Here is a 27,981-nt window from a genome sequence, read left to right as displayed (position 1 = left end):
TCTTCCAGAGGCACCTCCTCCTCATAAACATCACCGACAGCCTGCGGCTCGTCCACTCATTACTCTACCTAAGATCAGCTGAAGTTACGGTGGAATACTTCAACCAGCGACTGATGGATCACCACCACTAGGTCTGAGTTCTTTCTTATTTTTCTCAAACGTTTCTTCTTCTTTTTTTTTTACTCACCGTGTAAAAAAACAACATCTGCTTCTGTATTCCACAACACGCCAGCGGTGAAGGAGCTAAATCATTTTGGGTATTGTTTTGTCACGGTTATCCTGCGTTAAACTCTTATCTGTTATGGGTCTTATCAAGCGGTTATCTCATTGCTGCAAAGACATATTACATTTTGTTTCCTATCTATAGACGCTGTGTGGGTTTTTTGGTAATTATGATGAAGCTATCTAAGGAGGGGGACGGGACTTAAACTCGTGGCACAGGGAATACTTTTCATTTCACGGTTCTGTGTGCTGGATTACGTTCTACCAGACTCTTAATTATGTTTTTATTTGATCGTCAAAAAACAAAAAATCTCACGAATCTAAATCATCTATCGGAGATTTGGGGAGTTTTACTAGACTTTGTTTTTGCAGTCTTTACCAGTATTGGTAATAAATCAATGCAGAGCCTGCGTGAATGCACAGTGCTTGGAGCCAGACAAGCGATTTCATTTAAAAATGAAAGTAAGTCGTATGTGGACAAGGCAAAGAAAAATAACGGTGTTGCCTGGCACTCGCGTCTCCATAAGGTATGTTATCTGAATAGAACAGGGCGCGTCTGAAATATTCCAGCGAATTTCATAACTGACTTCGTGCGGCGGGTCAAAACTAATTTTCCCTGGAAGCGGCAAGAGTAGGTGATTCGCAGTTACATCACTTAAACATTAACCTTGATCACGTTATAAATACGTGCCGGCGCCTTACTCGAGTCTGACACGAAGGGGTAGCGTGACCGTTTCACGAATATATGATGTATTTCGCATTTTGACCAATTTCGAAAAGGTGTCTTCTAGGATTTGTTTTTTAATTAGTTGGTTTATTTTCTTTGACCACTTTATCTCCGCGGAGACGTAACCATCCTCAAGGTTGTAATATATATTTTTTTTAAGTTATGTGATCTCTGTACTAAAGGTGGTGGTCTAGGTTGCTCAATGTCTGATCAGCTCCCTTGGCCTTCGATGACCGCCGTTGTCGGGTGAACCTCGTCTGAAGCGACTTTAGCGAGTTCAGACAGTTATCACACCCTTACTACGTTTCTTCTCCTGTTCGCAGGGGATTCCCTCGCAATTTCCTCGACTCCGTTCTCTAGACCGGAGCCTGGATGGACCTGAGTGAACGCGGCTGGTCCATGGTTAAGCGGCAGTCCTCCAGCAGCCCAGGGTCATCGCCGGCTGAGCAGAGCTACTTCAGCAGCAGCGACAGGAGGGACAGACCCGCTTCTGCCTCTGGAGAGCTGAGGTCACCGTCGGCCACCAGTCTTGACGCTGAAGGAAACCAGCCTACGGAGGGCCGGTCACTACACTCCTACGTTCCCTTTGGACATCACAGCACCCTGCCCAGTTCGGAGGACATAACCCTGTTCACGGATTTGGACCAGGGCAACAAGCTCATCATCTCCAGTGGGGCGTCCAAGGGGAGTTTAATTGTAGACCCCAGCGACATGTACCAGACCCTGGCTATTGCGGCGTCCCAGGGCCCCGCGGGATACGACTCTTCCGCCGGTAGCTACATGCACTCCACGGCACCTTCTCCAGTGTACGTGCCGACCACCAGGGTGGGACCAATGATACCCAGCATCCCGTACCTGCAGGGCAGCGGCTCCTCGCAGCCGGGCCATGCGGTCAGCAGCCACTCGGTGTGGCCGCAGCCGGCCCCCGAGAGCCCTTCCTACAGCGCCAGCAGCCCCCACGCCTCCAACCGCTATCACTACTCCCCAAGCCCCCCGATGAACAACGGGGCGTCCAGGGACAGCAGCTACAGCAACACTCTGAACGTGAACGGCAGAGAGCAGTACAGCACGCTTACGCGCTCCCTCAGTGGATCTTACCCGAGCCCGTACTCGCCTTACGTGGGACCGCAGCTGTCCGCGGCGTGGCCCTCCGGCCCGTTCGAGAACACGATGCTGCACACTCTGCAGACCAGGGGAGCGCCCTTGCCCATCCGTGGACCCGGGGGAGGTATGCAGCGTCGACCGCTTCCACTCGCGCACTCGTGTGCAGTTTTTAAAGCTTTTTGCCTTTTACGCGCCATACCGCGTGGCAATGTAACCTGTTTTAAGGACGAAGCCGAGACGTGGTAAGATCGACACATAAAGGTGTTTTGATCCTCTGCCGGCGTTGATTGTTCAACCACTAACCTACCTAATCGATAACTCAGAAAATAATATAAAAAAAATAGCGGTTAATCAAAATCTAGAACTGGGCATAAGTAACAGACCGGTGAAGTTAAGACGTACCTGTTATTTTATACTGCTGACCAGAAAGATTATACAGTTAAGAGTTCATGGGCACTATACTACAAGGCTTCAACGATAGAGGAGTTCGAAATATTCAGAAACGTATTTCTTCATCGAAGTACTGTTAGGTTTTGCATGAGTTGGAATGAGGTTCCAGTATCTGTTCCCTCAAGGGGATAAAAGCCACAGCGGTCTTTTTATTCCCGATTGAACGATTTAGCTCTCTTTTCACCTCTAAAACAATCAGCATTTGATCGATCAGGAAGGTGTATTACGCTCACGGGATTCAACGACAATTGTAAAAGGGCGTATTTTACGCTTCACGTTTGTATCGCAGCTCAACTCAAGAATTAATCATTTTCTCCAGGAAATGTTAAGCAAAAGTCTCCCTAAAACATAAATACAGATGAAGGCTGTTCCATAGGCGTTCTCGCTGCTGAGCTCATTTACAAGCTGGAATTATTTTTTTCCCAGAAAGTCCGTGTTGAAAGTATTCGAGAATGAAGCTGTATTCCAAAAAAAAGTGCAGTATCCTTAAAACGAATGTTTCCTTGCTTTATACATTTTTCACATTTCTATTTTAGCATGGTGCAACAGTTTAGTGCTCTAATCCTGATCGAGTGTTTTCTTGAAACTGTAGCCTGAAGCCAGCTCCACACTGTTCTGTTGGTTTCTGCATTTTGCGCGGCGATAAATTCACCTGTGAACAATTGCTCGTCTGTGGCGTTTAATGCACGCGCCCAAGTCCAAATAAAATTGTGTTAAGGCTCCTTTTTAAAACCACTGTGGGGATAGATGGATTAACAGAAGACGTGTTAAAGTAACAAAGGGGCGTCTACCATGTTCTTATGAAAGGCAACAAATTTCAAAATCGTTGCGTCTCGTTTTGTTTAAAATGAAATGTAGCCCAACTCTTAATATATTACAGTATTAATTTGTATTAAAATACTTCTGGATAGCAATAGGCCTAGTTTCCTTTTATCTTTGCACGGAATATAGACTATATGATTTATTTCGATTTTCAGTCACCACACAAGAAAGATTACAAAATTAACAAAGATGCAAGTTTCTCATTTTGTTATATAGTCGAACTGAATGCGATATATTATTTAATTTTCCTTCTAATATGTTAAAACACATAGCACTTTGTTTTCAATTCATTTTTCTGCATGATCGAATAGTACGAGTTGCCATTTAATAGTACCATAAGAACAATAACTATCTAATAATAAACATATTTAGCAACTATTATTTTAGTTGAAGTAAAAAATAATCATATCAATTAAATCCAACTATGTTTGTCTAATAGTGATTTAATCAACTCTAGCGAAGAACATATTTATCAAAACTGTTATTTTCGGTTTCTGCTATAGCAGATCCTAGTTTTGACGAATTAAAAACCCATCTAAATATATTTAAGAGGGTGAAGATATTATCGTTAAAATGCTTTGATCGTGTGTTTATTTGGCGTATCCCTAGAGTACAAGATAATACAGGACAATAGTTAGGAGCTCCATTAAGACGAGAAGCGCAAATAGTACGTGTAAAGCGAAAAAAGTAATAGTATCTTCAAAACACAAACCTGATTCCTACCTGGTTCCTCTGATTGCGATGACAAAAAACAAACAGGTTTATGACGAACCAATAAACAAAATGACTGATTAAGCGGGATTAAAACTGCATCAGCAGGTGATTCCTGAAATGATTATTGAAATGTTCATTTTTTTACACTCCACATGTGAATATATTCTCATCTAAAATCCAGACTGTCCTATAGGCCTGTATATGAAAAGCCTCGTTTTATGTTTTAATGGAATCTCTACGAACAGACCCTTCTTTCTAAAGACTTTTCTAATAGTTTAATAGTAGACACCTCACTATAATTAAAGAATACTTTACGTTTTACATAATTGACAACAAGTATAACTTACATTTGTGGGTACGGTTATTGGCAGATACTACCTTCAAAACGTGTTTATTATCCCTTTGACACAGGATTATGTCATATTTTATGTATTATAGATTATAAATACACACCTCGGTGACTGCTGGGTCATTTTATCTTTAGGATTTCTTAATTTGGATTACATAACGCGGTGTTAGCAATGCATAAGAACAGAAAAGACTTGATTCGGCCCATTTTAATTCGGCCCTTGGGTTGATACCTGTTTAGGGATACGATGATATATTATTAACTAGAACGTCTCTTTTTGATCAGTTTATTGATTAACACTTTTAGGTGACTTCACATGTGGACTATGGCACAGTTAAAGCGAGTTGACTCAAAATCTGTCTTATTGATAGTTATCGACAACTTATAAACCATCAGCAAAATTCAGTAAGGGTAACATCAACCGAATTAAGGAAACACTGTCAAAATATGACCTTTGGGCTATCTGGACTGTTATTTTTAAAGCCACTTCGGTTTTGAATACCCTGATTGAACAATTCAGCTCTTTTTCTACTTTTAAAAACAATCAGCATTTGATCGATCAGAAAAGCGTATTACAGCTTTAACCGTTAAAACCTATAACATATTTTGCAGTTCCAAGATGTTGAATTGTGTTTGTAAAGCGGGATCGTTGGATCCGACAGTCTTTTTCTGTGATAATAATTCGTTGTCTTGATTCCCTTACAGACATACTGGATGATCTGGGCGAGAGCAGAGAATGTGTGAATTGCGGCTCCATCTCAACGCCTTTGTGGAGAAGAGATGGCACTGGCCACTACCTCTGTAACGCCTGCGGACTGTACAGTAAAATGAACGGGCTGAGTCGGCCGCTTATTAAACCACAGAAGCGAATGGTAAGGAGATGGAAAATTCTGTGCTGTCCGATTCTCTTTCCCCTCTATACTCAATCACACATACACCTTCTCAGTGCGGTCCCCAGGCGAGTTAGATTCCTGCGATATTCATTGGTTTCCTGACTTGTTCCCTGTAGAATGTTCTACCGGCTTGTCTGCAGTAGGTAAATAAAGAGAAACGGAAAGGTTCAAGGTGAATTTAATGTCAATAAAAGCACCCTCCGTCCCCTGCTTTTCGATCAATCCTGGATCGTTTTGCTGTTCACGGTAGATTTCAATCACCATGGTGAAACTGGCTGGATTATGTATTTTAAATAATCGTGTTTTTTTACAGAGTAGTCAAGTTAAACACCATTGAATTTCTGTTTTATTAAACTCTACTAAAATATTTTAAATTATTTTATCAAGCCGAACATTTTTCCTCAACTCCTTAATCCTTTACACCATACACATTATTTAGCTGAATTTACATCCCATATTCAATAGTTCAAACGTAAAACTAAAGTACCAAGACTTAATTTAAATTGTTTACTGAGCTGTCTCTCGGGAATCTGGTTAATTAACGCCTTTGGCCATTTGCCATTTGCATTGATAACATTCCACGTGTAACTAACTAATCGATGTCCAAACTGCGTCGAAACCATTTTTGATTTGAAATAAAATATTTAGTTCGGGCGATATTTCAGTTTGGTACGGAGGGATTTTTAAGGCAATGGGATTTTCACTTCCACGGACGCCTGCACGAATGAGCGGACAAAACTGGACATTTTAAAACAGAATCTTATCGTGTATTTTATATTGATATGTTTTTTTTAAAAATATATATATATTAAAAGTAATCTGTATCCTCTTTTGTCGTCTGCAGTCTTCCTCAAGGAGGATCGGGCTGTCCTGCGCCAACTGCCACACCAGCACGACCACTCTGTGGCGCAGGAACGCGGAGGGCGAGCCGGTCTGCAACGCGTGTGGCCTCTACACCAAGCTGCACGGGGTGAGCGCCTCCGCTCCGGGGCCTGCGCCACACGCCGGGTTCCGCAACATTTCTTCAATCCGCGTCGCGCTAATTCGGAGTTATTATCGACTCTTTTTGTGTCTGTGTGTGTGTGGGAAGTTATTTACGATACGAAAAAAAAAGGCGAAAAGTCAGTCATCTATAATATAATACAGGGGGCATTCATCTGTATGTGTATAACGCTCCGGAATGAAATTGCGGCTAGGTCCGGATTCAAAACGAAAACACCGCCTGGAACACCTTTCAGCTTTAAAACAGAAAATTTTAAACAGAGCAGGCCAGTGACATGCACATATAAGCAATCTTTATGGGTGGACTTCAACCAAATCAGAGAAAGAATATCGCCTCCCTGCTGAATCTGTTAATAATAATTGTAATCTTGCTATGTTCTCATTACTAGCATTGAATGGCAAGGTTCAGTAATCGGACGAGATCTAGTATAGATTTGTTACTTTATCGCGCCCGGGCGTATTTCTTCCAACCTGCATTGTTCTGGGTGTTTTTTTTACAGATTATGTTTTTAAATGTACCTAGATTTTAATCAAATACCACCGAATAAATGCGTATTAAGCCCGTGTAATGCTTGAAGTTTAACGGGGAAGCATAACCACACAGGTGAAGGTCGAGCATACATCTCCCCTTCGCATTAATTCATTGGGTTTAATCATTACCACGTATACCGTGCCGGTAGAATGTTGAAACGACGTGTTTGAAGGCCCTTGGCTGACTAAAAATTCGGTACTTTTTTTTGCAATGATGTGTCGGGTGAGCTGTAGAAATAATAAAGCTGTTCTGTGCAGGTGCCCAGGCCGCTGGCCATGAAGAAAGAAGGGATCCAGACGAGGAAGCGAAAACCGAAAAACCTGAACAAGACTAAGGCCTCGTCCGGTAACCCAAACACCTGCAGCACAATTCTGTATTTAGTGTTCGAGTTAATCTTTTCGGGGCCTAAATGACTTGTGTTCGATTTTGTTTTGTCTTTCCGAAGGCAACAGCAATCCGGTGCCAATGACTCCGACGTCAACGTCGTCTTCCAACTCGGAGGACTGCTCGAAGAGCGTCTCTCCGTCCGGGCCCGTTTCAGGGGTAAGAGCTGCTGGCTGAGCTAGATTGCACACCTGTCAAACGCAGGGATGTTACGGCCATCGTATAACAGAGAACAGATCTCGCAATATTGCATTTGACTTTTTCTTACACTGAAAAGTTTTTTTTTTCTTTCTTAAAACGAATTCGAATTTTTTTTTTAAGGTCAATGCGTTTTATGTACTTCAGCATTTGTGGCAGGGTGAGGCGCGCGAAAAACGACGCAATTTAAAGCCTGCCGACTTTACCTTCTAATAAAGCATTTACAGTGAACACGAAGATAATGAATCGGAGCAAGAGCACAAGGTCATAGCCTACTCTGGGAAGGAAATAAATCTCGTCTTGTGCTCTGAAACCTGTCCTCCTTGAACTTCTAACTAAAAAGGAGTCTGTCATGTGTTTTACTTCCAATGTGTGTGTGTAATGCGCACATAGGTTTTGTATTTGTAGCTTGTTTCTCTTTTAAAGACCTCGGTATCGTCATGTGACTGTTTTCACAAGATAGCAATGGGCACCCATTGTATCTTTATTTTCTTAGGCGAGTAGACATTTGTATCTTAAGTGTTTCACAGTTCAAGTTTAAAAAGTTGAAATTATATATAATATATGTTAGGTAATACTGTTTGCTGACGCATTCCTCATGCTGCTTATTGAAATACACAATAAAATATAATATTTTCTGGAAGATACTGTACACTTAACATCATTGTAGCCTTCAGAGTCACTTTTAATCATATACTTACATACATATAAATATGACAGCTGACATTAATGTACTGCAAATTTCTATCAAATAATTTAGCAAAAATCAAAAGTTAGATGTATTTTTGAACTATAGTGTTTCAGTTGTCAGAATAATAAACCACACGTTTTGTATTTGTTGTTCTGAGAAGCAGTTTTGTCCTGTGTGAACATTCTACCATTTGGATGTGCACCTTATTGAGAATATGTAATAGGTTTGTCCCATGCTGAAAAAAAAAGAAAGAAAAGAAAGGAGCTCACACCTGAAGAAGGCTCCACGGCCGAAACGTTGTGTTCTCTTTCTTCTTTTTTTCAGCAGGGAATAAACCTTTACTTGTTCCTTTGCAGCCTATGCATGCTGACGCAGCTCCCCACCCGAACTTATTGAGAATATATCTGTTAACAAAGTTACATTTGGAAATAGGATTTTACATTTTAACATTGGCAATGTGGAAGGCAGTGAAATCAATATTATTGAGTTTTAGACTAAAAGCAAGTGAGAACAGAAAACTGTTCCTGCTTCAGTCATACCAGTGTGTATAAGTGGCGGATTCATTGTGGTGGTATATTCTCACATCCATGTCCCTCTAGAGGCTGTGCTAAAGAACAGACCTACCTCACTGATATACTGTGAATCTGTTTCATTTTAGAAATTACTAGTTTTTTTTACTTCTTTCATCATGATGGACACAATGCATTTTGTGCTTAAACTGGAACATCCCAGAGACAAGAAACATCCCATGTCCTCCCTGTCTAGAAAAAGTTTCCTCTGATACTCGACAAATATTATTGAGATTGGCTGCAACATCACACATCATTACACATTCTTTGTTGATCAGAAGAATTTTATGCACAGACATTCACCATAGCCGGTGCTGTGTGACTGCTGGTGTAGTTTGAGTTAGGGAGAGGGTTAGCAGTTCCTTCCAGAAACTAAAGCACATTTATGTGATAGGGACCTGTAGTCTGCTCTTTTCCATCCTTTTATGGAATTAACACTTACCTAGTTATGAACGCATCAGTGTGTTTGCAAAATCTTAATGAAAAATGCTTGAATAATTGATTTACTAGAACAAATGAAAATATTCTGTTTTTCTATCATTCATTTTTGGAGGTTTTAGTTAGTGACAGGCATTTGCTGATAAATGTACGTATATACTTGATATAGGTTTAGTTTTTTTGCTATATGCAGAAGCCTTTTTTTGTCTTTTATTTCTGACATGGGTTTTCTCAGTAAAATAGGGAAATAACTACCCTCTAGCAAAGTGCTGTGCATAATCTTGAACCTCAAGCTGCCTAAGAAAGTTTCGATGTGTTTTACAAAGTAGTTGTATTTGAAGATCACTTTATTGGCCATATACAATTTCTTGCATTAGGAATTTGTCTTTTCGCATACCCCAGCTTGCTCTCCATGAGACACACAGACAGGGAGAGAAGCTGGGGGTCAGAGCGCAGGGTCAGACATTTATATGGCGCCCCTGGAGCAGCTGGGGTTGAGGGTCTTGCGCAGGGGCCCAGCGGAGTAGGATTCCTCTGCCGGCCACAGGATTTGAACCGGCAACCTTCCAGGCACACAGCCTTAGCCACAGTGCCACCTGCTATTTGTAACTGACAAATTGTCATAAATTTCCAATTGTTTTTTTTTTATGCAAGGTCGTAGACAGGAGTTAATTAAAAAAAGAACGGAATTCCTCAAGACCTTGGAATGATGATTGCCAAAAAAAGCTTGGAAAATATGAGACTGCCCTCTTTTCTCCATGAAAACAGGGGGCTTTGAGGAGCTCAGAATCGCAGGGCTTGCGGGTGGTGACTGAGTCACGGTGTTCCCTGGGAAGTAAACCGCGCTGCTCGTTTGTCATTAAAGGTGAATTCCTCTGCGATGCCGGCACAGGGAGATGGACCCGGCACCGGCAGTTCTGCGGTGAAGTACTCGGGCCAGGAAGGCCTTTACACTGGAGTCAGCCTGACTTCCACGGCTGAAGTGGCCTCTGCTGTCCGGGGGGAGACATGGTGTGCGCTGGCTCTAGCCTAACCCCTGGAAAGGGAGATTGACGTGGGCTTCAGACGCCTTACCAGCGGGCCGGCGGCGCTATCGTCATCATCATCATCATCATCCTCACGGCTGCTGCGCAGGCGAGGTGGCAAGACGTGACATGGAGGAGTATGTTTTCTTTCTTTTCATCCTCGGGCTTTGACGGAAGAGGAGCAGGACAGCCACAGCTCTGCCCTCCTACCGGGGCTGTAGTTTCTCACAAGGATTTTGTTTTAGTATTCAAAAGGAAGAGAGAGTTTTGGGCAGAGCGAGACGCATAAACGTTAGGCCACTTAAAATTGTCACAGGTGCGGTGGCCTTTTAGACAAGGGTTTTAGATCAAGCTTGTTGACTTTAATACAGGCCTATATAATTCTGCAAAGGGTACTTTCAGAACAAGCGTGCTTTGTGTAATGTGGAACTTTTTGGAGGAAGAAAGAATTTCACAGAGATGAAAACGCAGAACTGTAAGAAGTATTCTGTCACTGGCTCAGTATGGTTGTAAGCATGGATTTGTGAATATGTTCCCCCTTTTAGTATTTTGATGTTAACTGATTTCATATATTTTTGAAGTCCGAAATGTGGTACAGACACTGTACCTGTACTGTTAACTGGAATAGTAGATGAAGTACAAAGAAATTTTACCTGAATCAAAGCTGTAGTATTTATTTTCCTTTAAATGCTGAAAAAATATTTTTTCTTCAATAAAAGTATGGCAATGTGGCAGAATTAAATATTAGTTTGGCCTGTTGTCCTTTATAAAATGAATACAAATTGATAATGTGTTGTGTAGAGCTTTTTTTATAAAGCTGCATATTTCTTTAGTTTTCCAGTTGTTGAAAGAAAGCTCCAGTTGTTGGAATGAAATTATATGGTTTTATACAGGGTAGCAAACAGACATTCACTAACTTCCATTAGTTCAGTATATGTATTTTAAGTGCAATTGTGTTCTTGTTGCAACAATCAGTGTTAAATCAAATGTTTCAGATTTAACAATAAATTTTGCAATAGATAAAAGTCCTTAACTTAATGGTACTTATTAATTTAAAATACATTTTTCCAGGCATCTTAAGAGCTATAAATATGTTCTAGAGTTTAAAAAAGTGTCCAGTTGCTTCAAAAAAATAAAATGAAAAATACTTATTATAAATTACCACACAATCGCTTAGAACAAATTTCACTCAGGAAAATTTTACTGACACGTCTTTTTGTTACATTTAAAATGCAAAAGAAAAAGAGCATTGTGGCAATATTTTCTAGACATGTCTGAAACTTTACTACCTAAGTGATACATATGTAAATACTCCAAGGTATGTGAGTGTCTTAACTTTTATTGATAAAAGTTTGTAAAAAATAGTCAAATGTATAGCTTGGTTGAAGCCACATTTTTGTTTTTCCATTTTTTTTCAAAAGATTGAAATGTCTTTGACATACTGTTATTTGTTCAGTAAAACTAATTAAAACATAAGTAATTTCTAACAAGAGAAGTTCTTTTGCTTGTAGTTTGTCATTTGTTTCAGAGAGAAAAGACTGGCAAACTTTTCTGCCAGTCTGTGGTGTTCTGTTCTGAGCAAAAAGTCCCACAATTTAGCAGAGCCTAATGGTGGTAGAAAAGGCAAAAGCAATTGTCTCTGCTGACAAATGTGGAGAACATATTGTAAAGGGCCAGGAGAAATTGTATGGCTTGAGAAAACACTAAAAGAAAATCTGTCTTTGAAAATTATTGCCATTAGTTGCAGTGTAGTTTGGTTTCCAGCGCTCAATAAAATTTATTTGATTACAGTATTATTTTGTTCTTGATCTTTGCTGCAATGCGGGTGACATTAGGTCTGTAAAATAAAGAGCTGTAGCAGATTTTAAATTTCATTACTACTGTATCAGCCATTTCACGTGATTTATGCTCTTAAGTGCTTCAGATATTCCATCTTCATCTTCCACACCATTGTCATCTTCTAATTTAAATGGATGTTCTTATCTGACGTTCAGGAGGGGTATCGACAGACAGGACAGTCTCACCCAGCTGTTTTAAATCACAATCATTCCTTCTTTCTCTGTATTCTGAACAGTATAGAACTCTCACACCCTCCTCTGCTCACATTGTTGTCACACTCACCCCACCTCCACCCTATCTCCACCTGTGCAGCCGCCGCCTGGTTAACCCCTCCTCTGAGCCGCCTCATAATATGACCAGGAGGTTCCTCTTAGCCAAAACTTCCATCCATCCATTTCAAACCACGCCTTCCAGTTCAGGGACATGGGGGGAGCAGAGCCTATCCCAACAAGCAATGGGCACAAGGCAGGGTACACCCTGGGCGGGACACTAGTTCATCCCAGGGCAGACAAGCCAAAACCCATACTTAAATACCCAATAAACGTTCACAAAGCCTCAGATTCTTGGATGTTGTTATTCCTTGGGACATGTTTTTGATCCATTATTTTTCCTGAGCGATCTACTGTGTGTAGCTCTACTTAAGCTTTCAGGTTTGATTAAGCATTAGAACAAAGCCAAGCAAAAGAGAAATTCAGAGACATGTCTGTATCTCTCTGCAGGGTTTCATTCTCCCACACAGCATATCCCTGTATGCTGGATAAATGTCATAAATAATGTTCCCCATTATCAATTGTACATATAGAAAACAATAAGTAACAGCTAGGTGGTGTAATGTATACATGTTGTACTGCAACAGAGATAACATTTTCTTCAGTCAACTACAAAACAGATAACTAGTGTAGTGTACTGAACAGGAATTGTACACTGATAAGATGGGTTCCAGCTTGGTAACCACTGAGATTGCAATGGGACTGCACTACTGGCATGATGCGAGGGCTGAAGTGCTAATTGGTTAAGATGCACAATTGCATATTTGTACTTCATCTAAAACTGATATTCAGAGAAAAGTGCACAATGTTAAATTTAAAAAGTTTTGTTGGTGACATAGTCCTTTAAATGGAGTAATACTAATTGATATGAATATTGCATCTTTTTAGATTTTTCACAAGGGATTTAATTGTTCCGCGGCTATTGTGTCACTGTGAGGACTGATGAAAAAAATAAGTCTTTTTTTCTGGCAAGTCAGAAATAGTGTTGGGTGGATTTTTCCATCGAGCAGAGAACGTTTAATGCTTCTACAAAAAGTACATCATTAAAGTTCCTGTATCGCATCTTTCCAGGTCAAAAAATGCTCATAAACTATTTTGAAGGAACAGTATGTTTGAAAGGCACATACCTTAAGCATAAATAAATAATAATTGACACATTCACACTAAACAAGGTTTAGTGCAAGTAATGCAAACACACATTCATATCAATAGTTGTGTTTGAGAAAGAAATGCAGCTTTCTTACTTTATTACTTTACTCTGAAACAGCACAATGGTACAGTGACTTTGAGACTGAGGAATACTTGCTTAAATTTGATAACTGGAATGACCAGTTTTGTTCTTTACATTCAGGTCCTGATAGAATCCTTCTTTGTGAGAGCCCTGTAGATATTTTTTAAGTTCATTATACAGGACAAGTGGTAATCACAAAAAGATGATGACTCATTGAAAAGTTTCTGGATTGCTTTAAAAATTTTAAAAAAAGTTTGCGAATAACTGAAAAAAAAAAAGATTCCAAAACACTGTGGAATTTAAAGCATCTGAGAAAAATGGCAGAGCCTGAGAATCCAGAGAAAGGTAAAAGAACGGTTTTGTGATGATACTTAAGGAAATTGGAGAAAATAGTGGTATGTTCTGCTATCAGGCTTGAATCTTCAATTGTTTAGAGCTGCAGACTAACTATGACAGGTCACCACAACAGAGGAGTGATGATGAAGTAAGATTAGGGGAAATAATAACTGATTCGTTAATGTCCTTCATGATGTTACTGAGCAGGCGTTCAGGTGGAGGTCACACTCTCACTCCACAGTTTTGCTTCCCAACATAGCAGAGCTCCCTGGCTGCATCCTTCCCAGCACTCCGTGATCCGCTTGGTCAAAGACAGACGGACGTGCTCCGTGCTCGGCACTGCCGGGATCTTCCCTTCGCCCTGTTCATCCAGGCCCGGAGCAGCCTTCTCACCTCCTTACCGAAAACGAGAGCCTCTCCTCCCACCATGCCGTCAGGTCTCCTGATGTCAGCAAGCCTTCCAGTAGCGCTGAGCTCTTTCCCTTCCCGTTCTCCCCTCCTCGTCTCGCCCCCTCTGTCCTCCTGCCTTTCCCTCTCCTTGCTCTGTTTCTGGAGCAGCGTCCAGACCACCACGCCTAGGGCCTCGGGCTATCTCCGTTGTTTCCTCTTTCCCAGTTCCTTCCTTTCCGCTGTCTCCACAGGAGCCCCCGGGCGCTGCCTGCTGCTCCGCCCTGCTGGTGCGAGTGAGCGGCGTGGGTCTTCACCAGATCTGGGCCTCCTCCATCGCAGCTCAGGCCGCCCCTAGCCCTTGTGCTGAGGTGCACCACAGCGTCTTCCTCTGGCCACCCCAGAGTCCCAGTCTCAGACTGGCCAGGGCTGCCCATTCCCCGGCTGAACACGAGCATCCGTTCGATCACCCCAACATCCCCGCTGCCGCTGTCCTCCCTGGCTCATGCCCCAGATGTGACAGCGCTGATCCTCGCTCTGTGCCATCACTCCTCCGCCAGGCGGGTTGAAGCCAGAGCACAAATAACACTATCTCTTGTACCCTTCAGCTCTTTTCGTCATCATTAGAATTTGACTGAACCGCCAGATTCTAAAACTTAGACAAAATATTTTTGCAGTAAGAGCGCTGACATTTTATTGTTCAGGAACGATACAGGTCAATTAATCTTGCTGATTAACATTTTTGTCTACAGGGTTGTGAGCAAACTTTAATCCTGCTGTGAAAGTCGGTGAAAGTTGCAGGCGAGTAGTGTCTCTGGTCACTGTTGGAAACTGTACATCTGTGATAGATGCTATGTCAAAGGTTCTGTATTGATTAAGCTCACAGAGCCTAGAGAAGCACATGCCAGTTCCCTGGTCTCTGAACTCTAGATGCTACACATCACCCCAGCTCATCTCAAGGTTCAGTAGTACTCACGTCGGGAACATAGGGCCCTTACAGCACAACTGTCACATATAGCTCATATAGCCAGAAAAACATTGATGCATGACCAGCACGTGGATGTGCCTTGTCCAGCTTGAATGCTGTCATGTTAGGATGAGCCTGCATGAAGGGCAGCAAGTGAGGTCCCACAGCTTGGTCAATGTGAGGTCAGGATGCCCTTAGTGGAGTGTTTTTAACAGACAGTTGGGAGGAAGGGCTGGTCCGAATCTGGCATACTTCCTCTCTCTCATGTATATATAACTCACCTCCTGAACTTCCCCTTGTGCATCTCACCCTCGCCCCTCCCTCCACCCCATCACCACCCTTGAGGCAGCTCCCTGGCTCATTCCTAGTGAAAGTGATGAGGGGTGCGGTCAGCCTTATTCTTACAGTCAGGCTGCTGTTCCTACAGCTAAGAGAATTACACCAGACAAACCTCTAATATCCCAAACAACTGAAATCACTCCAGTTACTGAAGTTCTTTAATAATTAGACAGTCTTGCACAGACAAGACACTTGGATTTCCTCATTGGTTTGTCTGTCTCAACAATTAGACTTGAGACCTGTTGATCTCTCACCACCAACAGTGAATTCATCATTGAAGAGCCCTTGGCTTCACTGCTATTGGGTCTGTTTGAGTTGTTGCTTTAACAATTTGATGGCACAAAGGTATAGTTCTCTTGGTAAGGGAGACTTACAGTTTCCTTTTGGGAGTTTTGCTTGTTGATTTTTACCAGGTTTGATATACAACAGATTAAAACACTCCCTCCCTTGTGCTCGATCAACTCGCTAACTGGTGGAGCTGATGCATCAATGAAAGCCACTCCAGTGTGTCATGGACAGACATGAGTGAGCCACTGATTCAAAGTGACAAAGAATTTTGATTCACATCCAAAATCTGTATACTTTATTGTTCCTAAGCCTGTATACTTTACTGTTCCTAAACCATGCATGCATAGTGATAAGCTACTTTTACTGGTCAGTATAGTTTACAGGAACAACTGAAACTAGATTATATTGGCTACCCCTGTATTTCACTCTTTTAACACATATAAGCAACTGAACTAAAAGGTGAACTAAAAGGTGAGTGTCTCCTCTTATATAAGTTGAGAAATAGTATCATAAGATACACAGTAGGCTGTCTTAGAGAACTCATTAACTATATGGCAGAAATACATTGTATTCATAATGTATTAATGGCATTATACTACATCCCAGCACCAGGTCTGCATCATGTTCTTCTGTAATACTGATACAGAGATATTTGTTAGCTAAGTTGAGTGTTTTATTTTATTGGGTACTTGATACCCTGCACGGTCCATTTCTTATCTAAACATATAAGTTATTAACAGAAAAGGGATGTTTTTATGTTAGATACATGGTTTAAATTACTAAAGAAAACAATTGATTCAGAAATAATTATTGTTCTTTTAGTATGCAGGAAGCTTTTGTTCCATGAGAGTAACTCACTTATCTCTAATGAAGAAACAGGCAACTGAAAATGTTACAGTGCTAATTTGAATGCTCTGTATATGCTCCACAAAGTACCCAGCTTAATTGGTTTAATTTCTTTACAATTTATTATTATACGATAACAATACATTATGTTAATTTATTATATGTCACTTTATTATTGATGATCATAATGATCATTCATGATGATCACTGATTTTTACTTGAAATTGGCAACGGATGATTTAGGGCTTCTGATTTCTATGCAAGGGTTGATTTGTTTGAGGGCGGGAAATCTTGGTCTGTCGTAAGGAAAAGTGTCATTTTAAAAAACCTCAAAGGGAATTGTCGAAGGCACAAATTTCACTGTGTATTCTGTAGACTCCTGTCTATATACAGCTAGTTGTTGTGCAACTAAGGTCCTGTGGTGAGGATAGATCTGGCTGCAGAGTTGTGAAGTTCTCTCTACACTACGCTGCTGTTTTTCTGTTGGTGAAGTAGTAATTGAATAACTGGCAACTGACCTTACTTCAGTGTGGTGTAACTCAGGATCTAGATGACCTGTGTGTCTGTAGGTTATTGTCACACAGATTTTCTTAAAAAGCACCTGGTGAGCACAGGGGCAGACTATCAAAGCCTGCAAGGAGAATCAGAATTCCACTTGACCAAATTCAGTTTCAGTGCGACAATCGTTTCATACAAAAATTAAATAGATGATAATTAACATGGTATTAAGGAAGCACAATAATTCATCAGAACACCTGCTAATACAGGACAACATAAAAATACAAAACAAATTCAACAGTACATTAACCACAAATAAAATATATAAAAAATCATTAATAAATGATAAATAAATCATATAGAACCTTTGACATTTCACTGTAATGTTCTCATCAACTCTATAAAGTTAATTTAGACTGGTGCTCATTTATAACCTACAGAACGTATTCAGATCATACCTGGAGAGCACAGAGACAGGTAGTGGTACTGAATTAAGGTCTACACACAGAACAGTTCTGAGCCTGATTTCCCACAAGCTCGCTGACCATGATGTGTCAGGTCATGTAGCCTTCCTGACCTGGAATATATGTACAGTATATCATAATAAAGGGTTTTGCATCAGCAAAAGGAACATTTTAAGGGTATTATGTTTTCAATCCAGCTCAGCTTTAATGACTTAAACCAGCTACCCGTCTCATTAGTTAGACCAATGTACCAAGTTTTCCAAGCTGTTTTAGTCCTGTTGCCTTGAAAAGGCTGAGAAAAGCTGCACAGACAGACTCTCTAGGACAAAGTCTTGGAACAAGCTTCCCTGTTGATAATTTATTGTACGAGGACACAAGCTTTACAGAGTATGTTTGGTAGTCCAAACAATCTACAGAAACCTGTTGTAGATGGCTAGAGGGATCCTAGTCCTGAGAACACTGAAAAGGAACGAGTGGGTAGTGTACTGAGTGGGTGAGTGTTTTTGTATTTAGCCTCAGACCAGGCAGATGAGATAATCTGAGTGGGACAGCAGACATCAGAAGCCACTTTGATGTATAATGTCCTGATTCTTGAATTTGGAGATAGACCTGTGATCATGTGGGCGTGGTTCGCATGCTTTGAACTGGGGCCGCTGGTGGTGGTGATGGACACCATGACTGTGTGGACTTGCAAGCGCCGGCTGGAGAGGACCTACATTCCTGCCAAAATGGCAACTCGGCATGTGGCCGCGCCCGAGAAACTCTGCCCAGAGTGTTGACCGCCCTCGCACAGAGCTGAGGAGCAGCCAGTATCTCTCTCAGTCCACAGGGGGTGGGGGCAGAGTGTTCCCCCGGCCGGCTATCAACATGCAGTGGAAGCTGTCCGTTCCACATCCAAGGAGTCATTAGGACCAGGGGTTGTCCCACACCCTGTGAGACACTGCTTCTTGTTATTTTGACTATGGTTTCAAAACTCTCATCCCGCTTCAAACATCTGACATAGCAGAGACAGGATAGGCAAAACAAAAACCCCTGAGACTGATGTGCTCCTTTTGCTCATTTTGGAAAAATTCTGCTCCCCCTGAAGGTCTCATATGCAGTAAAACCAACCAACAGTGTGACCTGCTAAGCAGCGAAGTACACGTTTAGCAGAAAGAGGGAGAGGTAATTCTGCTGTAGACAAGATGAATTACAAACCACCCGTTAAATATTTAAGGGGAACATCATCTGAAAACCAAAACTATAGCAAAATGTTTATCGACCAGCTAATTTATGAAGGGGGCAAAGCAATAAACTGTCTCGCTTGTTTCCATGGTGCTTTGGGTAAGATTTACAAACATGCCACTGAGGAGATCTCTCCATTCATTACAAGAAAAAAAAAAAACTGCGGTAGAAAAAGAAATGATACCCACCAAACAATCGAAAACCGATGCTGGTTCATTACTTTCACCCAGCTAATGGTTTAGAGTGTCCAGTGCCGTAGGAGAGTGTGCTCTATTATAAAACATGCGGCGTGGGGTTTAACTGAGTCAGGTTAGATTTAATGAAAGCACATGCTGTGATTGAGAGCACATGAATGATGATGTGAAAAAGCCTGTCTTAACACATCAACAACTATTTGTTCCTTATTAAAAACGCTAAAGGGGAAAATCAAGTCTTAATAACCTACTTTGACTAGTTTGCAGAACACTGCTACACAACATAAAGTCACAAGCTGGCACAAGCGTGTTTTTTCAAATAGGTAAATCCGATCAGCGATGGTTCGAAATGCACTTCCTGAGACCACGCTAGCGCCAAGAGGAATTTCTTAGAGAAAAGTAATGATTCTTTTACAAGAACCGATGGCCCTGGCAGAAGAGCTCACAGCAGATTACAAAAAAATGAATGAGGCCAGTTTCATGTCAAGAAGAAGGAGTCACCTGAGATCAGGGGCAGGGGGTGTCGTAGTGGATCAGCTAGCCTTTATTATGGCAAAACCTGCCTAGTGCCTGTATTCACATAGATCTTTTTATTAGTGATATACAAAATGATAAAAGTGATTTCCACTGTCCTGTGTGGTCAAATGATTCCTGAGTTCCAGGACCAGGGGATGTGAAAGTCCACTGGTTTAATGCTAAAGTTGATCATGTTTTGTTAGCATTTTGCACTCGGCAGCTGTTAATTGTACTGATTCAAAGAAACAGTGGCACAATACAGTACATGTATTGTGTATATAACGTATCTCTGGTATATCCACTAGTGTAAAAATCCATTCTAAATACGTTTTTAGATACGAATATATTGGAGGAGCATTTACAAAAGCTACAAATGCTCTGAGTAAGAATATCTTTATAATCCCAACCGCACAATAATGTGTACAGCCTCCGATACAGTATGACAAGAGTTTAATTGGTATCTTCAAAATGTGTGTTAGAGAGTGAACATCATGTGCAACAGGTGAAAGGATATTTAGCTGCTTCCAGCCACAGTTCCTGAGAGAACTGAAAAAAAGAAAGATGATGATGAAAGAAAGAAAGATGCACTGTTGTGGCTGCATGAAATCACAGACCAAGAGACGTCAGCCTTCGGATGGACTGTAGTTTGAAAAATACACAAACTCTCAATCCCCAGTGCCTGGTAAATTTAAAACTGTGTATTTAAAAAAATCCTGCTTTTACTATGACTTCACTTTACATTGAAGAGGTACAATAGCCTTGGGTCAGTATTACCCCATCATAGTAAACGTAACATTTTAACTATTCATTGAAACACAATTTAAACACATTGAAACACAAATTATGCAGATAAATTTATCCTTGCTTGGTTTTCCAAATGAAGGAATAAAATAATCTCATATAAGATACCTTGTTTTTTGTCTTCATCCAAGCATTAATCATTGCAAGCAATTGTACTTCACAACACGTTTGAAAAAAAAAAACAGTACAAAATACACTAAAACCAGACAATTGTAGAATTGTAGAAAGAATTTGGGCTACTCATATTACTACATTTTTGTTGCACCAAAAATAAAAGCACATAGTCACTATCACCTGTGATCACATTCATGTACTATTTTCAGCCAAGATGAACTCGAGTGAGATGAGAGTGAGATGAGGAAAGTAATAGTCACGGAGCTGAGTGGACGTGTGGTCACTGGGCTGAACTAGAACTCCCACAGGGTAGAGTGCTACTTTCTCACACTGCTGTCGGTAAGGTGGGGCTTGGCTGTCTGTGGAGGAAGAGGAGAAACCTGTGACTCAACTGTACTGGGTTCCAAAGCAGCGAAGAAAAATACACAAATGTAGTGTTGTTTTCCTGAGGTCCTTGTCTGCAGAAGTGGGATTTATTTGTAACAGTTTAATGCACAGGGGTATGGAAAGACACTCCTCAAAAGGGACCATCTCAGAAACTGTCTTCACTTCAGGTCAAGGGTGTCAGACCTTAGTCAAAGAAAGCTGCAGGTTTTAATTAGAACTGTGACTCGGCCCAGTGTTTCTCCACTTATTTTATGGACCAATCGAGCAAAAACAAACAAAAAACACATAACTCCAGTGTGGCGCTGGCCTGGAGAAAGCCACATAAGTTTGACAGGCAAAGGAATCCACTGTCTAGGTCTGGTGAAGGCAGGCTGGTAGGTGAGAAAGACAGAGATGCACTGGGCTGACTGGCACCACCGGGGATGAACTGGGCAGGCAGACCAGAAGCGGACAGCACAGGGATCGCACGGTGAAGTTGGGGAAGCTGTGCCAGGCAGCTGGGCAGGACAGAACAGGGAGAGCTTGGTGCTGCTGGGAGAGACTGGTGGGGATCTGGCTGGCCAACAGGTATCAGACTGATTCAGGCGAGGAGCAGAGAGTTGTACGGGCAGGATGGTTAGTGTGGGAAGGTCTTCCATGCGTGTGTAGGCAGCTCAATGGCAGAACGCCTGACTGGGGTCAGGGCAGGGTTGAAGCATTCTGGAGCTGATGAGGTAATCACCCATTAAGTTGCTATAGAGACCAAGGCTGGGAGATCTGGGTCGAGTTGGGCGTAACGTCAAGAAATGTTAAAAAGAAGTAATTTACTGCATATACAGTGCTGAGAAAGCTTAGTGAATCCCTTAGGATTTTCACATATTTCATATATTTTTTCACACATTTGAAATCTAAAATGTAATTCTATCTTTATCTAAGGCCAGACATTTTCCTCTAGAATCTCCTGATACAATGCAGAATTCAACACTGTGTCAATTGGTGCCAAGCTGTCCAAGTCCTGAGGCAACAAAACAGCCCCAAACCATCACACTCCCACTACCATGCTTGATGGTTTCAGTGAGGTTCTTCTGTTTGAAAGTGGAGTTTGGTTTCACCATTATTAACATTTCTCATCGAAACATTGTCCCCGAAACCTAGTGGATCATCTATGTGCTCTTTGACGATCTTCAGATGGGCAGCAATGTCCTTGTTGGAGAGCAATGGTTTTCTCTTGGCTATCTTTCTATGAACACCATTTGTGATCTGTTGTTTTCTGATAGTTGAGTCATTGACAGTCACATTTGTGAAGACGAAAGTGGCCTACAGTTCCTTGGAAGTTACTCTGCAGTTCTTTGTAACTTCCTTGATTATTTTCCGGTTTGTTCTTGGAGAGCTTTAGGTAGGATAACCTTTCCCGTATCTTGAACTTTCTGACTGTGCATTGTTGGAATCCCAATTACAAAAGCCCCAGTTTTGTAACCCTTTCCAAACTGATGGGCCTCAAAAACTCATCTTATAACATCATAACATCATCTTATTTCAAGAGACATGGAATTAGTTACTATGAATCCTGCTGGTTATTTACATAAAGACTGTTTTTTTCAATTAAAAAAAAACAGCCATGAAGGCTGTCATGGTAAAACTATGAAATTTCTATATTTATCTTTGGGGTTCAGAAACATTTCCTTGGCCCATGTGCTAGCTAGTGGCTAATTGCTCTAAATGGAAATGAAAGGACCAGTACTGGTATTAATTCCTGGCTACTACTACTACTACTACTACTTTGTAGTGTTTTTCATCCCAAAGGGGCTGAAAGTGCTTTGAATATAGGAGGATTGTGTGACACCAGACATGGTGCTCCAGCAGCACAGACAGTGAAGTGAGGAAGCTGGTGTGTTTACTGAGCTAAAGGGAGACTTTAGGGAGGCTAGAATGTACTTGCCAAGAGTCATTTGTGCAGGATACAGGGTTAATATCCTGCTTTTTCAAAAACTGCACTGGAATACTGAAAACCTCCCCCTGTGCTGTACAGCACCACCTGATTGTCCACCAGCAACAGCGCCACCCACTGCTCCACCAGCAACAGTTGCAGCAACAAACTGCTTTTCCTTGGAGTGCAGTGCAGTGGTTAGCTGTGCTGGGGCCCTGGGCTCACTTTCTGGGGTCTTGTCTGTATGGGGTTTGCATGTTCTCCCTGTATTCATGTGGGTTTCCTCCAGGTGCTCCACTTTCTTTCCACAGTCCAAAGACATACTGGTAGGTTAATTGCCTGGTCCTGGTCCTGGTGTGTGAGTGTGTGTCGTGTCTCTCTGATTGTCCTGTGATGGACTGGTGTGCTGTCCAGGGTGTACCCTGCCTTGTGCCTGTTGCTTGCTGGGATAGACTAGGGCTCCCTCTCAACACTGAATTGGATGAATCGGTTAGAAAATGGATGGATCACATCTAAAATGTTGTTAGAAACCAGACATAAAAATAAATATTTCACATTAAAAACTTGTGAAATAAGTTTTTTAACCAATACCTGTTGTTATGTTTTTAATGTTTCTCTGTATTTATATTAATAAAATATTAAATCTATTCATTGATGACCATTAATGTATTTAAATGACAACACTAAGTTGATTACATTCACCAAGATTCGGAGTTATGAAGCTGGACCAGCTTTTTGGCAATCTTCATATTTAGGAAAAAACAAACTTTTTGTAATAGAAAATAACTTTTGGTTCATTTCGTTTTGTTCTTTTTTTAAAAATCTGCAGCATGTCTTTGGCTTTCAGCAATAGCAAGAATTGACTGAATGAAAGAAGAAAATACCATGTGTGTATTTATCGTTAAATTCCCTGGGAACCTCTGTAATGAGCAAACATGAATCTTCTTTTTACGACATTATGATTATTTATATTTGGCCAGGGAAACCGGAGATCTGTCTGTCCCTCTTTGCAGAGTGGATGATTCCCTCTGCATTGCACAAGGTCTGCACAATAACGAGGAAGCTGTAGGCATTACAAACCTCGTTTTTGCAAACATAAACAACCCACACATTTCGCAGCCTGGAACAAGCGCCGGAGCAAAGGGCAGGTGTGTCGATGTGTTTACCACACTTCATCGCTAATAAACATGACCTCTGACCATTCACCAGCACAGCGAGATACAGCTCAGCAAATGGGAGGGATTCTTGCTCCTTCTTCTGCACAAACACCACAGCAACTGGAATCCAGCCAATGGTGATACCAGTAGGTTTCTGAATGCAGGTTTCGCTGCATGCCAGTTCTTTCCTAAAGGCACAATTCAGTCAATAGCAGTACATTTGCGAAGGCAGGTGTCAGTATGACTGGTTTCTCTAGGTATATCATGTCTGCGTTGATCGATACCAGACTTAAACTTCTTTAGTATTAAGGAGTGAATCCCCAAATACAGAGGAATTGCCCTACGGTGTTGTACTGCTCATACTGCCTGGATAAAGCACAAGCTCTCTGCTGTGCTACGGCAGTGCGATACACAACGCCAAGCTACCACATAGCACCATTTGTGTCTGCTGTTTGTGATTGTGTTGTATAGCTTAAACTATATCTCTATGACAATGGCCAACGGTTCAACTTACCAGGCCTGTGTGATGTGAGTACCTAAACCATACAGACAAGGGTTGACTTAATACAGCTGTATACTCTAGTTGCACATTTTATTCAATTCACTGTTCTTGTGCTTGTAATATTTTCCTTAGGCATCCATTTAACCAAATTTAATCCCTATTTAATCACTACATTACAGAAATACATTTAAAACAGCGAAAATGTAGCATTGGGATACAAGATGAAAACTCCTGTTATTGTGTGACTTCTAGAGTAATCCTGTATATTACCATGGACATTTAATTCAGTTTTGTTTAATTCATTGAATAGGAAAATAAAGCACTGATTTGTAAATTCTAGTAATTTTGTGGTGAAGTGCATGTTGTCTTATCTAACATGATAGTGAAACAATAACGTCAGACTTGTGACGGAAGATACTATCTTTGGAGATGGGACCTATTTCACCTGAGGTTGTCCACTAATTCAAAGGAGAACTTACCCTTTATGAGAACAGGAAAAGGATGCATACACATGGTTTGTTGTGACCTTTCGATTTCGATACCCTACTGATGCTTTTTTCAACGTCACCCACTTCAGGGATTCAGGATTCAGGATTCTGTTGTGTTGTGATAAATCAACAAGGGGCCTAGATTCCAATGTTACTCTTGCAAATATGGTTTCCCATCTCAAGTAGAACCTAAAACTAAGCACGTAAGATGGGCATGAATTTTAAGGTTTCAGATTTGACAGGCAATCGTTGTACAACACATCTGCTGAACACCTGCAGATCTGGCCAAGTCTCTTTCTGAGTAGTAGGCTTGAACTCACAGCAGATCTGTACATGGCTTGTGTGCAGAAGAGGCCACTAGCATAATCTGTAAATTGTCCAAACAGTTTTTTTTTAATATTTTATCTCCTTTCCTCTGGCCAGTCTATAATAATATTGTGTGGATTTGATAATGTGCCTAATACAACAGTTGTAACCTCTCGGGACTTCCTTTTTCTGATGAAACAATAACTTATTTTGCCATGTAAGAGTCAGCTACAGCTTGTTTGGTTTCACTTCCACCCAGTCTGAAAACATTAGTTCACTGCCATGTAGAACGGTAATTAAACAATACGCTGTTACTAGGTAGTTTCCACAAAAGGGTATGCCCTGTGTAAATCCACCGCATTCTGGAATTTTTTTTTATGCTGAGTAATTTGCATATTACACATAAATTATTCCTGCCCGAATTCTGCGCACTTTTTCCATTCCAGTTCCAGACAGAGACACAGTGAAGGCAGAATGAGGACTGATATTAAGCGAGAGAGCCTTGGCAGTCTTTCCTGAGCTGCCACAGCTTAGAGAGCAAGTACTGTTCCACAAGCCCGTAGCCCAGGACTACTCCAGACCCCTTCACTGTTGTACTTTGGTGCAACCCACTCTTTGATTGCATTAATGATCCTGATCAATTAGCAATGCGATAACTAAGGAGCTGGTTTGTTTTTCAAAAACTGTACCAAAAGTCTATAATGTAGTGGATTGGAGAGGCCACAACTTAAGCATCTCTGCTTTAGCCTACTGTTTGTGCTTCCACTAATTAAGCATCTGACTAGTTTTTTTTGTAACACGTGCGTTTTCTGTGTCCCTCTTGATTGAACAGTGCCTCTTCAGTGCAGAGGTGAATTCATGCCCATCTGTCATTTCCTTGTTCTTTCTGTGTACATTTCTTGGTAGCAAGGATATATGTCCTGCATAATCATCATGTTTTTCACAAAAAGAGCTTAAAGCGTTTTTGGCTTTATTAAGTTAGACACTGTGCCAATAAAATGAAGAAGAAATGAAAGTGATTGCTTTCACCTGTCATTATGGGATTAAGTCATGATTTAAAGGGGATTTTCAATACTCTGTCTGCTCCGGGATGAATCAGCGTGGAAAACAGCACACATGATTCCAGCAGTACAGTAGTAATCAGGGACTTCTGTGCATGAGCCTCAAACTTACCCTGCTAAGAGCTGCAGCTCTAGACAGGGCTACTTGAATAACAGTGCCTCTAAAACACAGGAAATCCTGAGCTGACTTATGGTTCACACTTGCACACAAACACCGTTTGTACTCACTAGTTGGTTTTTCCTACTTAGTGGGTGACCACACTCACTGAAAGTTGGTGATAAATTCTCCCCAGGCAGGAAACCTAAATAGAGGCAGCAGCAATTAGATTGCCGAGATTACGGCATACTTTATCAATAGAAGCCTGATACTTTTAGAGGATTCCCACAATGAGGGTGAATTCCTTTCTGCTGCCTGTCACTGTACTTTGGCAAGGATTGCTTGAGAGAGCAGGCAGCACAGCCTTTGACCTCAACAGAATCCCATCCAAACAGGTAAAAAACGGTAGATCTGTACTCCACTGGATTATAATCCAATTATATTCAGAAACCAGTTGCACTGAAGCAGTGTTGTTTTGTTTGCCGCAGACTCCTCATTTAAACATGGTGAGTTTAAGTGGGTTATTTCGTTTACACCACTGAACAGTGGCCAGCTCTGCGTGGGTGAGTAACAGGCTAGTGTTTCACACCTGGCTTTCGTCATCACTACAGAACTATGCACATACTGTATTGTAGCTCAAGAAATCCATCGTTCCTGGTGCTGTGCTGTTCTGTACCAACCTACAAACACGGTATGCGTAAGCAGCACACATTTCTGTTTCATTATGAGGAACCCAAGCGTCTCTTCATAATCAGTGTCATCACTCATGAAGTATTCTGTCACATACAGTATATTTACATTAACACCAGGAATTTCTGTCTGCCCTGGTCATTTGTGTTTTTTAATGAGTAAATTCTGTTCTTTCTTCCTTTGAATGCAGGACACTTTCAAATCTTCTGCTCATCAAATACTTTTTCTTAAATGCTTTCTACAATACCTATAAAATGTTTCGTAGTGTTAGTTTGAATGTGTGTCCGAAGCATTATCTAAAATAGGGGTTTGAAATTCACCGTGTAAGGTTCATAGAGCATGTCTATAAAGTAGCATGAGGAGATATTACTATTTTTTGGTTGTAGAAAAAAGCAAAAATAATAAAAGAAACACATTGCCTCCTCCAGAGAGATTTCGGAAAGAACTCAGAAGACTAAAGATTAAGAATCTCACCGAGAATGGAAAGAGAGACGCTGCCAACAATGACAAAAGCTTTAAAGGTTACATGCAGCATAGAACTTGCACATCATATATCTCACAATATTTTTCAATTTCTGCAGCTCTATGCCGCCAGTTTGTTTTTTAAGACCAGTGGGCTGTATTTCATCATTTATAATGCTCCACAACCTGCTTGTGCAAGGAATAGGATTATTTAACTGTTCATCTGGGAGAAAGGATCATAAAGCAATGAAGAGCAGGTCTGCAACCCAAAGAGCTCCCAAGTAAACAATTATATTATAAGAGAATTATCTACACCATTTGTGTTGAGTCTTTCTTTTAATCCAAATCAGTGTACAATTCCTCACAATCCATCTTGTCAGTAAAGCATTGCTACTTATTATACTGTACAGCAAACACATTACCTTATTCTGCAACTAGCTTATTTGACCATACTCCATACAAATGTGTTTTACAACATGCAACCAATGGCCA

General features: G+C 41.1%; 1 protein-coding gene across 2 annotated transcripts; it reads left to right on the top strand.

Moving 5' to 3' along the window:
- Positions 1-53: 53 nt before the first annotated feature.
- Positions 54-11,913, top strand: gata6 (GATA binding protein 6). Of its 2 annotated transcripts, none has more exons than XM_088919150.1 (7): positions 54-131; positions 1,273-2,177; positions 5,094-5,260; positions 6,126-6,251; positions 7,073-7,160; positions 7,261-7,358; positions 9,961-11,913. In XM_088919150.1, the coding sequence occupies exons 2-7, from the start codon at positions 1,322-1,324 to the stop codon at positions 10,126-10,128; spliced, it is 1,503 nt and encodes a 500-aa protein (XP_088775276.1). In that variant the 5' UTR covers positions 54-131; positions 1,273-1,321; the 3' UTR covers positions 10,129-11,913. The 2 variants fall into 2 exon arrangements, with proteins under 2 accessions (XP_088775276.1, XP_088775277.1); XM_088919151.1 differs by lacking the exon at positions 54-131 and adding an exon at positions 960-1,085.
- Positions 11,914-27,981: the final 16,068 nt, after the last annotated feature.

This window comes from Atractosteus spatula, chromosome 6 (assembly GCF_055471065.1).
Source record: "Atractosteus spatula isolate fAtrSpa1 chromosome 6, fAtrSpa1.hap1, whole genome shotgun sequence".
NCBI classification, from domain to species: Eukaryota; Metazoa; Chordata; class Actinopteri; order Semionotiformes; family Lepisosteidae; genus Atractosteus; species Atractosteus spatula.
Note: the sequence above shows the minus strand (reverse complement) of the source record. Positions and strands in the feature narration are given on the sequence as shown.